Below are 13,448 nucleotides of genomic sequence, written 5' to 3' on the forward strand. Positions count from 1 at the left end.
AGGCTAAGTTCGTATACAAAACGAAGGCTGACGAGAAACATCAAGATGCTCTCAGATACAAGATGGGAGATAGAGTGTGGTTGTCCACTCGGAATTTAGAACTGATGAGGCCTCGCAAATTTTTACCTAGGTTTATTGGTCCATATGAGATTGAGAAATGTGTGTCACAAACAGCGATGCGTTTAAGATTGTCTGACAATTTGAAGTTACATCCAGTATTCCATGTGTCTCTGCTTAAACTTGCTGCTCCAGGGTTTACTACCAAGAGGCCACCAGCCATCGTAAAGGATGGACAAGCTGAGTATGAAGTGAGACGAATTCTGAATTCCAGAAGGAGGCAGCAATGTTTGTGATATTTGGTGGAATGATTGGGGTACGGTTTGGAGGAGTGTTCATGGGAAATGGAGAGTCCGTGCATGCACCAAGATTGGTGAGACAATTTCATAGAAAACATCCAGGGAAACCAGACCCGGGGAGTGCTCCTGGAAGAGGAGGTACTTTCAGGGAAATGGTTGGGAGCAGGGACAAGCGGCGGTGGAGACACGGCACGGCTTGCAGTAAACTACACTTCCCAGAATCCCTGGGGGTGCGTGGCTCTGCGCACGCCGCGCAGGCAGGGTCAGCATAAAACTTTCCGTGCAAGGTGCAAATTATTGATGTTAGTCGGCACGGGCAAACGTAGTGCAGGGAGCAATGACACTGCTTAAAACACGGTGGCAGAAAACTGGAGAGCAGTGAAAAGGACCCAGGCTATGCAGCGGTGACGGTGCAAGCACTGGTGTTTTACAGCATCTTCTACAGCATCCGGGGGTCCTCACAGGGCACCCAGACTTGGTGCACGCCGTGTTGACCATTTTGTTTGTTTTCCTAATGTGGTTCTGGGTTGGGAACAGATGCATTTTCTGCGCTTGAGACCGACTCGTATGAAAGGTTATTTTCCACACAACTAGGTGGAATGGCAGTATTTGTTGGGGCTCTGAAGGGCTCAGAACGGCATCAGCTGCCTTGTGGAGTAAAGCATGGTTCTCAGTGTGAGCGTGTGAGGATAACACGCTGACTAGACTGCTTAGCAGCTCAAGGGAACATTTATTTTCTGCTGCTTACTTTCTGCTTCATGTTCAGTGGTGTCTCTCGTCATTTACATCTTGTCTCCAGGCCATGAGTTTTCGTCAATTATAAGGGGATACTCCGCCTGCTGTGTGTTTCATATGTTGGCATGTTCGTTCTTTTTGGTTCAAGGAGGTCTGGGCCAAGTTTGTAGTAGTAATTTTGGGAGGAGGTAGGCATATTCAGGCAGGTTAGGTCATTTTTAGGAGAGGGAAGGTTATGAGGTGGATATGCAGGTGTATCAAGTTGTGTTTTTCCCTAACTCCCCTCTACCTATTTAACTTTGTTACACTAACCCTCTTTCCGGTTTCCCTACTCCCCCCCCCTCTTATCCACAACCACTCCCTAATCCCCCCTTCCCACACTGGCTGCCCCATGGTCCCCTGTAATTGCTAACATCTAACCCTTGTCAACCACGGCGGGAGGGTCAAACTCGTTCAGCTGAACGCCTATCTAAACCGAAATCTAAAGATGGGAGCAAGCTACGACCATCAAATAATAAGGCAGTCCTAGTGGTGTCTTGTCAAAATAAAAGTTCGCAGGACCACTTAGATACACAATTCTCTACAACTCTTTCACTTTTCAGCCGGATACCTTACAGAGACCTTTCACTGAGCACCTACGTGGTGCCGGACCACTCGGTCAAAGGTATCCTATCTTCGTTTCAAAGTTCAATCACTCATCAGCAGTTCAACTTTACTTGCGTCTTTTATCAGACATATTTCAAACAATGTTCGTTCCAGCGCTCGCCATATAATGTTGCTTCTTGCAACCTTGGCTTCAACACAGACCAGTCTTGTATCGATCTCCCCAACTCACCAGCTGTGTTGATTGCACTGACGGTGCTTTGTTCTTGGAGCCAAGGACAAAACCACAGCGGATAATTCTCTCCACCTTGATTCTTGATGCGGTAGGGCCCAGGTATCTCCGACACACAATGCAGGATTCTTCAGCCTGTTTTCCTGGTTTTACGCTTTCCAACCTCGAGGGCTTATGAAAGCAACGTTTTATTGTCGGAAAGGTCAAGGGAACTTCCCCTTCTGTTACGCTGTCTTTCTCCTCTTGCTAAATTGCTATCTTGGAACTGCCGTTTCCTCGTGTGCTTTGCCTTGCTCAGAGTGTGCTCTTGTGCTCCCCCATGTATCCGTGTGGGGAAGCTTAATGGAAGTCAGGTGTGTGTAACAGTCAGTAATGGCCTGTCCTTGCCTGACCATTGTATTGGGACTTGTCAGGTATACGGCTCGGGTGTTAGTCCGTTTTCTCTCATAGCAGGCTGTTGGTGAGAAAATGTTCATCTTATAAAGGGGTGGGTTGGAGTTCCTAAATATCAGGATGGGTTAAAAGTGTTATAAGGAAGGGGATACTGCGTCTCACCATCCGGTGTCCCACTCGCCTAAAACTCCTCACCCAGGTGATCCTCCCGCACTGGTCCACCCCCAGGAACTGGATCCAAAAGCGATGGCCGTGTCCTGGCCACCTGGATGTTAGATCCCTGGGGACTAGTGGGTGAGACACCTTCTGGTTTCTCACAGTACCTGCACTCTTTTTTTGCACCTCTCGGCTCCCACTGGTAGACCATTTCACCATTCCACATCCCCAAGGTACATTTGTAAACATATGGAATTCCCACTATCACTGAAATAGAAATAGCTTTTTTTGGAATGCCAGTTTGTCATAGTTGCCACAAAATTCTTTCACATCTACATACCAAACTCAATGTGCTAGATTTTTTGTGGGTAAACATGTCACCAACTGCCTCTCTTGTGCCACTCTGCAGGGCTAAATTATTCAAGTACCAAGAGACAATTTAGTTTGCTGTTTGTGCTATTTAAACTGTTATTATTGCTGCCCAATCTGCACAGACAGTGCATGTCCCATTAGTTCTCCAAGCAAACAGTCTCCTCCACTCAGCTAAGAGTTCTCAAGTGTATGCATCTGCCACATAGAACTTTTTTACATGGAGGGCATAGGCTTGAAACCTGATAAGGTAGCTTTGTAGCTTCATATGGCTGCTGAAGGGATATCTGTGTAGCGTCTGCACATCCTTGCACAAAAAAGCATAGTTTCCAGCTCTGGAAATCTGTTATGCCTGAGACCCAACGTTTGCAAATCCTCTGAAGAACTTGGCAACATCTCCTCTTAACACCACAAAATGTGCCTTAACATTATTCACCCGTAAACCGGTGTCATACATTCATCCAACTATTTTCCCCCACTCATCCATCCAGCCATACAACCATATTTATCCACTCAATCAATCACCAATACCATCATTTTCACCCACTCATCCATGTATGCATTCTTATTCACCTACTCACTTAGAAAAAAGTAATATCTTTTGGCTTTGCTAGTGCCTGTTTTGAAATGACGTTCACGACCACCAAGAAGACAGTGGGCAATCATTAGACTGCATGCTTTCAAATTTTGTTCCAGTTTCAGTGCCCCTATCTGCAGTGCTCTCATGAAATTGCCTGCCGCCCTAACCTGGACATAGTGAACTCAGGACATTGCTTAGTATCATACACTAAGTCTGGTGTCCCTACCCACAGTCTTCTAGCTCACAGTTCCTGAGTGCTCTCAGGTCCCCCATTACCATGCACGAGACCGTCATCTTTGATGAATCCGATGGTGTTGTCACTTCTTTCTCGTGGTGACCTCTCCCAATGTGACCAGGGGACGGCAGCTGCTACCTGATCCTGACCCTGGGGGCGGCTATATGTGGGAGGATAACATAGGGGAGGCAACCCCCAAAGGAGTGACATGACATTCTCGGACGAGACATGGTATCCCCCTTTTTCTTTTGAGCTACCCCATCCATTCCCCATGCCATGATGGCACATTGTCATACCTCCCCTCAACCACCTAGGAAGGTTACTGAAAACACGTTCCCAGCCTCTTTACACAAGTCATCATAACCTGACTTGCCTTTCAAAACTAGTGAAAACACTTTTTCATACAAGTCATCAAGAACTGACGTCCATTTTCCTAAATGCGACAATGCTGAGATGAAGAAGATGAGCCGAGTAATGAAGACCAATGGAGGCCAAGAACACAAGCTGCACACTAGTTGTTGCAGAAAAAGTGAAGCTGCTGGGAGATGTAAACTGGCGGACCAGCTGACAGAGACACGATAGCTGGAGGACTCAAGTCCTCTTGGTGTCGTCTGAGGGACTGCTGGGCAGCTGCAAGGTTTGTGGCGCCAACTGGCTCGTTGAAGGAACCAAGGGGAGCTGACTGCAGGGGATGATGCGCTGCGAGGACCCCAGAAGCCGACGAGAAGCTTCAGAGCGTTCGCAGGTACCGAGAGCAATTCCGCCCACACCTCCTGAGCCCAGAGAGATGCAGAACGGAAGAGCAGGAGCCATGAGAGAGACAGATGCTACAAAGCCGCGATGGGGAATCTATGTGATCGCTACGCCACCCGTAATTCCGCCAACGAAAAAGTCGACGACCATTACGGCACGGTGCAGTGTTCAGATAGTTCACTGTGGCCCACTACCCTGCTCCCACCTGGTCACTTACCTTAACAGCGGCACACACAGAAGTGTGCCGTCGACTTCCCTCGATCCCTGCAGCGTCAGTTCCCACCCACTTATGTGGGTCAGCGTTGGTGCCGCAGGGTCCCTTTCTTTTTCTTTCCTTTTTTTCTTTAGACCTTCTTGTCGCCCGCTCTCCATTTAATGGAAGCAGGGGACACCCCCGCAACACCTGCTTCCCTTGGTCACAGTAATGGGGGTCAGCATTTTTTTACTGCGCAAAGGTGCAGGAATCATACCAAGCGACATAGTGTAGTCGCAGTAATGGTACGATACCGAGGTGGCGAGAGCGATCGGAACACCAAAGAGCAGCAGGCTTTCCGTGGGGGAACCTATACACGCTATAAAAAGCCGGTCCACCCAAGGGAAGCCGGGACAGCGGGGCGTATTGGCAACCCTCCCGAAAAGCAAATAACATTGAATGAAGTGTATGGGAAAGAGTGAGCAAGTGAATATTACTTAAGGAGACAGAACAAAGGGAATTATTAGAAACGGTCAAGTTTGTGAGTGTATGCCGTACACATATAGGGAAAGCCCTGGCAGGATAGCATACTAGCAGAGTCAAGATAGAACAGAATAAGAGACTATCATGTCTGTAAGTGTGTCTAGTGTACATATAAGAAAATCTCTGGCAAGAGAATATGCCATGCAGATTCAAGTTAAAAGAGAAAAGCCCTGGCAAGAGGGTATACCAGGTAGATTCAAGCAACAAGAGAAACACCCAGGCAAAAGAGTATACCAGACAAATACAATTCACAAGAGCATTTATATAGAAAAGCCCTGGCAGGAGAGTACACCAGGCAGATGCAAGCTGCAAATGTATTCATATATGAAAGTCCTGGTAGGGAAGCATACCAGGCAAGGTTAAATTGAACAGGGTGTAAAATACATCACCTAAGGAAAATGCCATGGTAGGAGTACCTGGCAAGTATAAGCTGCAAGAGTGTTCATATAAGAAAGTCTTGGTAAGGAAGCATACCAGACAATGTCTGTTAGGCAGAAACCTGTGCAGTTCCTTTTGGAACACTGCAAAAGATTTAGGACTACAGGTATTAGCAGTAAACCCACTTGGTAGCAGTCTGTAACAGCCAGATTTACCTTGTAGCTGTGGCTGAGCAGTCAGACTTCCCTCAAGAAGAGTTAGGCAGTATGCAAAGTATACACAATAGGCACTCAGATACAAAAGCACAAGCAAACACTGACCAGAGCTTTGGTATCAAAGTATATAATTATTTATTTAAACACACACTGTTTGAAACACTCCAGCACTCTTATTTGTAAAACACTCTAAACACAGTTACTATTATGATATATACAACCCTTATTCCTTATCAGACAAGTCTTAGTTAACACCACTTATTTCCAGACAGAGGTGAGTGCTTAACTATGGATGGCACTCCAATAAGTTCATGAAAAAGGGAGGGAAAAAGGCAGAATATGTGAAGATACACCACTCTAAGATTTAGGAACACTTTTAGCAAGGCAGAAGAGCAAAAGTCACTTGTGAGCCAAAGTCCATAGGCTGGGCCCAATCTTAGAGAGAGCAGAGCACAAATGCGCCCAAGATCACAGTTACACTAGGCTTTGAAAGTCTTGCAGAGAGTTCGAAAAGAGTTTAGAGAGGCTCAGAAAAGTTTAGCCAGGGTGTCCCAGACTAACCCAGGTTCGAAAGCCGGGGGCTAAATCTACCCCGTACAGTCGGTGGCAAGGCAAGCCAGGCGGAACACGGTACCTTAAGTGGGAAGGATCCTCCAGCGGTGGCAGTTGTTCCTGGCAGCGGGTGCAAGTCTCGGCGTCGTCCAGGGGAAGAGAAGATCTCGACTTGGAGGAAAGATGAAGGTCGTTGCACTGCCAGGGAAGAAATCGGCCGCAGAGTTTTCCGGTTAAAGGTATTACCCTTTATTTCGCGGTCATGGTAAAACGTGCTATTCCGGTTGCCGGGGTGCTTGGCACAGGCAAGGCGGCCACGAGATGCGTCGGGAAGGCGAAAAGACGGTGAAACTGGTTATCCCCACCAGTCAAAGGAAGAAGACTCTCCGGCGGGAGATCTCCTCTGTCGTTGGGAAAAGTGGTGAGACGGTCCAGCAGGGTTCCACCGGTGGTGTCGTCGTGGCAGGTCGGCTCAGCTTCTCCCTCGTCGGATTCTTCGGTCCTGTGGCGACTTCTGAAGTTCCAGTCCCAAAGCCCTGCTTTTATGCAGAAACCCCCCATTCACTCAGCCTAGCTGTCACTCAAACATGCTAAGTGGTGAGCCGGCCGGCTCACCACTTGGGCCAATCAGGACGGAGTGCGACTTGAGTTGCCTAGGCAACTCAGTCCAGGGTGCCTAAATCCCCTAAGTACCCCAGACAGAGTGGCACCACTTTGGAGGGCTTCTGTGGAGAAGCCTGCCAAAAAGTGGAACAAAGGGCTCGACTTGGGTTGGAGTCACAGAAGAGAACACAAACGCCCTTTTAGAACCGAATTTTGGCAAAAAATACCAACCGGAGAATTAATAATAAATAAATAAACCGGCGGTATGTTCGCGGCTATCGTAATTAAATAAATAAAGATAGTAGCCTCGAACAATGGGAAAATCCCATAGAGAAATATTTGCGGTTGAATATAAAAAGTAGTATCCACTGCCACCAGCCAAAACTCGATCAGGAGGGACGGAGACGTGCCCCCTCGACTAACAGACCCCGGGGCAATCGAATTGCCCCGGCCAGTACGTCCACAATATGATGGTTTGTACTGGTTCTGCTCAGAATTCAAGACTAGTAAAGTCAATGGTGACTTTACATGCCCTGAGAGACAGTAGTCAGTCCCAGGGTATGGAGTCTATACTGCGGGGTCACTATGACACCCCTGTGTGACTGCACTGAGGGTGCTGTGTAACACACATCACAAAAACACATGAAGCCCTATGGAGTAAAAGACCCCATAGCCCATTAAACACATCTAGAGTCAAAGGAACACATTCAAATCATGTCCAAGAGTGAGGGTAAAAGAGTCTCACTCTTGGCAGGAGAAAAAAATAAACCCCAGAATTCCAGCAAAGCTGCTGTGGGACTCACTAGGTTAGGAAATTCAGCCTGAACAGAGAATTCTCCCTAACAATGTCAAGTTGAACAGTGTGTGGAATACATCACCTAAGGAAGTCCTGATAAGGATACAGTAAGACTGGTAAAGGACAGAGTTAAAATATATCAAGAAGGAGAGAAAACATGGCAAGGGAGTACACCAGGTATCTTACCAACAGCCAAGTATTGGTAAGATACCTGGTGATAACAGACGAATAGCCAAGTTGGTTTGTATACTAGGAGAAGGGAATCGCCCCCTGGAGCAAGGAACTCTATTTTTCTGTAACTTTTTGTGTTGTACTTACGCATTTCCTTTTTTTAGCATTTATACACTACTTAAGTCCAAAAACATTTTCCTTTTTCATCTTAGAGTTGAGTTTTAGAATGTGAGGGCCAGAATAGTTTGTTGGACACAGGACGTTTTACTTTGGACATCTTGACATTGGACGGACCCTTGGATTTGTTTTAGGTAGGGAAACCCTTCTTGGAGTAGGGACAGAGAGGCTTTTTCTAACCCCTTTTTAATTTGTAATAAAAGTTTATGGCCAAAACCCATAAGTCCTTGTGTCTGTCTACTTGTTCTTGAAATCGTAGGTCAGAATTCAAAGGGGAAAAAAACAATCCTTGTGACCTTCCCACACATGGCAGGGAGAGACATGAGAGCACACCCTGTTAGTATCGTGCATGGCCTTGACTTTCATACGAAATAAAATAGAGATTTGCAGCACAAGAATGTATTTGGTCAAAAATAGATTTATTCTTTCTTCATTTGTTCTTTTTTTTTTTAGCTTTTATTGTATACATTAACCAAATATGAAGACCTTGCTGCCTTTCTTCAACAGAACATTCACCAGGTATGATTCTTGCATTCTTATATATAGAATCCAAGATTAAGAGAATTGCAGTGCATTTTTAAATATATTATGAGGTCCCAGATAAATATGGATGTTCAACCTTTTTCTGTCGTCATCACCATTAATTGTCATGTTTATTTTATTGTGAGCTTCACTACATAGGGCGCTTCACTGCACTTTATTCAAAAGAAGTAAAGCACAAGGTATAAACAGAAAGCAATAACATTGTACTTTTATGCTTTGTCAAGCAGACCTATTGAAGAAAGATTGCAGGTATATTGTTTAATTAGATCATGTTGTGCATGTGCCGAGAGGAAGGTGAAAATAAATGAAAGATGAAGATATGAGAAAGAAAAATGTGAGTGTACTTTATTTTAGGGGCACACACATCTGTTTATATCTATAGGAATTTCCAGTGAGTCAAATCGTACTTTTGTGTCCTCTTTGCTGTTCTTCATACTTAGTGTCATGTAAGGCATACATTGTTCCCTTTAAATTTGTTCTGCAACAAGGCGCTGCAGCGTGAACATGGATATCTCCACTAACTCTGCCCTCCAGCAACACCCGACAGTCATTTTTTCTGCCTTTACGCCCTGGAGGCCTGGCAAAGTGGCACAGATTCTTTTCCAGCATTTTTATTTTTTCATTTCTTCATGTAATTTTGTTTTACCCGGGTTCCCTACATGTACGACCTGTGGCAGGCATTGCATAGCAGCTGAGTCACATGCACTTTGCCTTGAATGCTTAGGCCCATAGCACTGGTGAGTTGACTGCATGTCCTAGCACTCTTTTTCTCTGATGGCCCTTTCAGAAGACTCCAATGCTGGAAGGAGATCTTTAGGTGGCCTCCTGCTGATCACATCAAGGCCTTTGTGCCTGCCAACATTGCATGGAGGTAAGTTCTGCTTTATTCTTTATTGCTCCCAACTAGGTGATTCCTTCCTGGGAAAGCCTAGCGGGAGGGACTCCAGTACTGTTGTGGTCATCTTCCACATTACCCAACACATTCTTGAGGCCCTGCTGACTAGTAGTGACTCAGGCGACAAGGACCTTCTATGGTCTCATGCTGGACTGGATCCCTGGGGCCCGAGCTCAAGCATGAGCATTGGGAACATTCTACTGGGCTCCTTGAGCCTAAGGGAGGTGCACCTTCCCCAAGGAGTTGGTCCGAGGGTACCTCTTTTGCGATCACAGCTCATGCTGGGGGCCCACAAGGGTCTTGTGCATCGAGCTATATGCTGAGCATCAAGTTGTCCTGCACCTCAGAGAAAGTACATCAAAGCAGCCGTTTCCTCCTACCAAGCTCTGAACCAAGCATTAAGACCCAGTTTGTCTCAGATACAGTGCATCACCGAGGCCATATTTGTGCACTGAGCTCTGGGCAGAACTGTAGCCTCCTTGCAGTTCTGAACATTTTTGCCAGAGTGGCCTCAAAATGGCTCAAAGCATTCTGAGAGGCCTGGGTATTCCTCTGGAGCAGTAAGGTGGTGTAAGGAAGGCATGGTATCAAAGTAAGACAGACACAAGTGACCACAGTTCAAGGGTGTGAAAAACGCCTATCTAATCCTAAATCTAAAGATCGGAGCAAGCTACGACCATCAAATAATAATAACGCAGTCCTAGTGGAGTCTCGTCAAAATAAAAAGGCCTATACTAAAAAAACCTATTGCCAATATTTACCGCTAATTCACTTATAGCGTGGGGAAATGTTCATGTAAAAGAAAGAAGTGTTCACAAAATGATAAGTCAGGATGTTCAGGCCATTGGTCTCCCTTCCCTATGTTTTCGGCACGGTACAAGGCTGTTCACTCGAGCATAGCACACTCTTGGACTTCTTCGGCACGAGGACACAGTTCCATTACCAACATCAGGGCCTTCAGTGCCCAAGTCTCTTAAGTTATCAACGTCTCTTGATTCAGAGGGTCTGATGTACTAAAACAATGAAAAGTTCCTTTCCAAACATTCAAGTCGGGTGATTCACTCTTCACCCTGGAACCTCCTCAGCCAGACTCGGATCCCTTTTCTACCACAATCTTTAGTTTCGATCACCCTCTTCCGGGCTCAGATCCTCTTCTCCAATGCTTATAGAATATCTTTTCTCGGGTGACTCACGGTTCACCCCAGATCCCCCTCAGCCGGGCTCAGATCCCTTTCACACAATTAGTCTCCCTCAGCCGGGCTTGGACCAATTACAGTTTGTATTACTACTATCGAAGACTTTTGAATGTGCAGAGGGTTTGGCTTGACCCGTTGCAGGATCACCTCGATTTCACAGTTCACAATTTTACACTCTCAGTTGTATGCCTTCGAATGAGCACCCACGTTGCACCAGACAACTCTGTATATGGCATCTACCTTAGTTTCAAAAGTTCAGTCACTCCTTGGATATTCAATTATATTAGCGTCGCTCATCACATATGCCTTACACTCTGTACTTTTCAGATTTCTTCATACAATGTTGCTGCTTGCAACCTTGGTTCTAACATAGACCCGTCTGCTATTAGTCTCCCCGACTCAGCTAACTTTACTGGAGCGGCTTTGTTGTAGGAGCCAAGGACAGTACCACAGCGGCAATCGCTCCTCGCCGCCTCGGCTATCTATGCGGGAGAGCCCCAGGTACCTTCGACACAATCACCTTTCTTCAGCTTTAATTCCCGGTCTTATGTTTCTTATTCTCGAGGGCTCGTGAAAGTAGCCGTTTTCTTTCTCTGAAAAGGCCATGGACAATTCCCTCCTTGCAACCTTTTCTGATCTTGCCGTCTTTCTCCTCGTGTTAAACTGCCATCTCAGAATTGCTGCTTCCTCGTGTTCCACAGGGTGCTCCTTTACAGATCCCTGCATATCAAGCGACAGTCATGACCGACTCCTCTCTAGAGGTTTGGGGGGCCCACACAGGACAGTCGCACGCCAGAGGCCTCAGGCTCCCAGAAGAGAAAGAGTTGCACATCAATGTTCTCAAACTGCAGGCAGTTTTCTGGGCTCTGAAGTCTTTTCAGCCGCTGCTCCAGGGGAAGGTAGTGCGGGTCTTCACGGACAACGCCACCACCATGTTTTACATCAGGAAGCATGGCGGGCCGTGCTCCCCCGCTCTCTCTCTCTGGAGGCGCAGAACCTGTGGCGCTGGCCCATTGCCCAACAGCTGTTTCTCATCCTTTCTCCCCAGGCAGGTGTTCAAACACCACTGCAGACTCTCTCAGCAGGGAGCTGCGGTCCTCTCACGAGTGGGAGCTACAGCAAGCACAATCATCCCCTCTCTTCAAGGTGGGGGGTCACCCTCAAATCGACCTCTTTGCAACAGCTGCCAACTCCAAGAACCAAAGGTTTGCCAGCAGGTATACGCAAGCAAGGAGTCTGCGGGACACCTTCTCATTCCCTTGGGAGGGCCTCTTCCTGTATGCTTTCCCACCAATTCCTCTGTTGCTATGTGTGATCAACGCACTCCGATGTTGCCACTGCAAGATGATCCTCGTTTCACTGTTGTGGCCCAGACAGACCTGGTACTCAGATCTTTTCCAGCTGTCGGTGGCTCCAGCCATCAAGCTGCCTTCTCTACCAGACCTGTTCCCCAGAGAATGAGGGTTGATCCTGCAGGATGACCTAGCGTCTCTGAGCTTCATGGCCTGACTCCTGCAGCCCTAGAATTTCGGGCACTTCTCATTGCCTTTGGAATGTGGAACGATTCTAGCCAAAGCTAGAGCCCCACCTATGGCCCATCTATGCTGGCGTGCTACAGGCACAAGGGGAAGCACTTTACAGTGTGGTGCCGGCCAAGGAAGATTTCTCTGCTGCTCTCCCTGGCCAAGGCTGGCTTTGCTCATTGTTAGTACTCATCAATGGAACCAGTCACCGGAGGTTGCGAAGTTCGGACCGCTGGGTAACTCAAACCAACTGTGTCTGTGAGGGAGACCTTCCCATTAATGTACCCCTCTGTTCGTGATAATATCTAGAACAGAGGAGTTATTAATCGAAAGAGCAGGAGAAGCACCAACAGCACCAGCCGTACACCAAAAAAAAGGCAGGTCTTAATATATATTGATGGATCAATCTATTACAAGAACTACGGTAGAGGAGGACTAACCTGTCTATTCGGTTGCTGGAGCTACGAGTGTCTTCTGATGGTGTGGGTTTGGTCTTCTGGTGTATTCTACTGTAAAAGACAAACAGGAAGTTGATAAGATATACGAAAAGGATTCAAGGAATGTGTTATGAGATGCAGGTTTTCTTACCTAACTTAGGGAAGTGAAGTTGCAGGAGGATTTCAGAAGGACTCTGAGTGGTATTCCAAGGAAACAAACAAAAAAGGAAGGGGAAGAAAGGATTAGTAGGGTTAGAGAGGACCTGCAACCCAGAGGCACGAGGACGCTCTAACGACAGGATGGTGCACGTATATAGCAGCAACGCGTCTCTAGCTCAGTGCACTGAAATTAATCTGTGGAAAAGGAAGGGAGTACAGGCTAATCAGGGAGAACCAGTTACTGTAGAAGTCCGAAGTGAATAGAGAGCAGCTTGGTTTGTAGCGTGGTCAGCAGATGTGCACAATGTTGGGCAAAGACGGTCTGTGATTTCAATGCTAAAGGTGGGCAGCGTGCAGTCAGCAAAAGTACACAACGTTAGGCAAAGGCAGTCTGTGATATCAATGCTAATGGTTGGCAGCGTGTGATCAGCAGAAGTACACAACGTTCAGAGAATGCAGTCCGTGACAATTATTGGAATCATTTACCGTAAGAATCAGGAGCAGGACAGGACTACGCAGAAGAAGGTCCGTGACACAGGAAGCTCGATCAAGAAACAGGAAACAAGAGTGCAAGCACCAACTTCAATCAGAAGCGTAAGTGCCGGCATTCGGCTGGGTATTATGGGGCTGAAAGGGGGCGGGTGCGACGTGTCAA

The 13,448-nt window shown here is 46.9% G+C and overlaps 1 protein-coding gene across 1 annotated transcript in view; it reads left to right on the forward strand.

Annotated features, from left to right (window-relative positions):
* The window catches only part of MINDY4 (MINDY lysine 48 deubiquitinase 4), a 1,976,984-nt gene that overhangs the window by 1,281,753 nt on the left and 681,783 nt on the right, over positions 1-13,448 (forward strand). The window contains exon 12 of the mRNA XM_069647706.1: positions 8,494-8,559. Within this exon, the coding sequence (XP_069503807.1) occupies positions 8,494-8,559 (66 nt within the window). The remainder of the gene's footprint in view (positions 1-8,493; positions 8,560-13,448) is intronic.

The sequence above is a fragment of the Ambystoma mexicanum genome, chromosome 2q, assembly GCF_040938575.1.
Source record: "Ambystoma mexicanum isolate Mex_15411 chromosome 2q, UKY_AmexF1_1, whole genome shotgun sequence".
NCBI lineage: Eukaryota > Metazoa > Chordata > Amphibia > Caudata > Ambystomatidae > Ambystoma > Ambystoma mexicanum.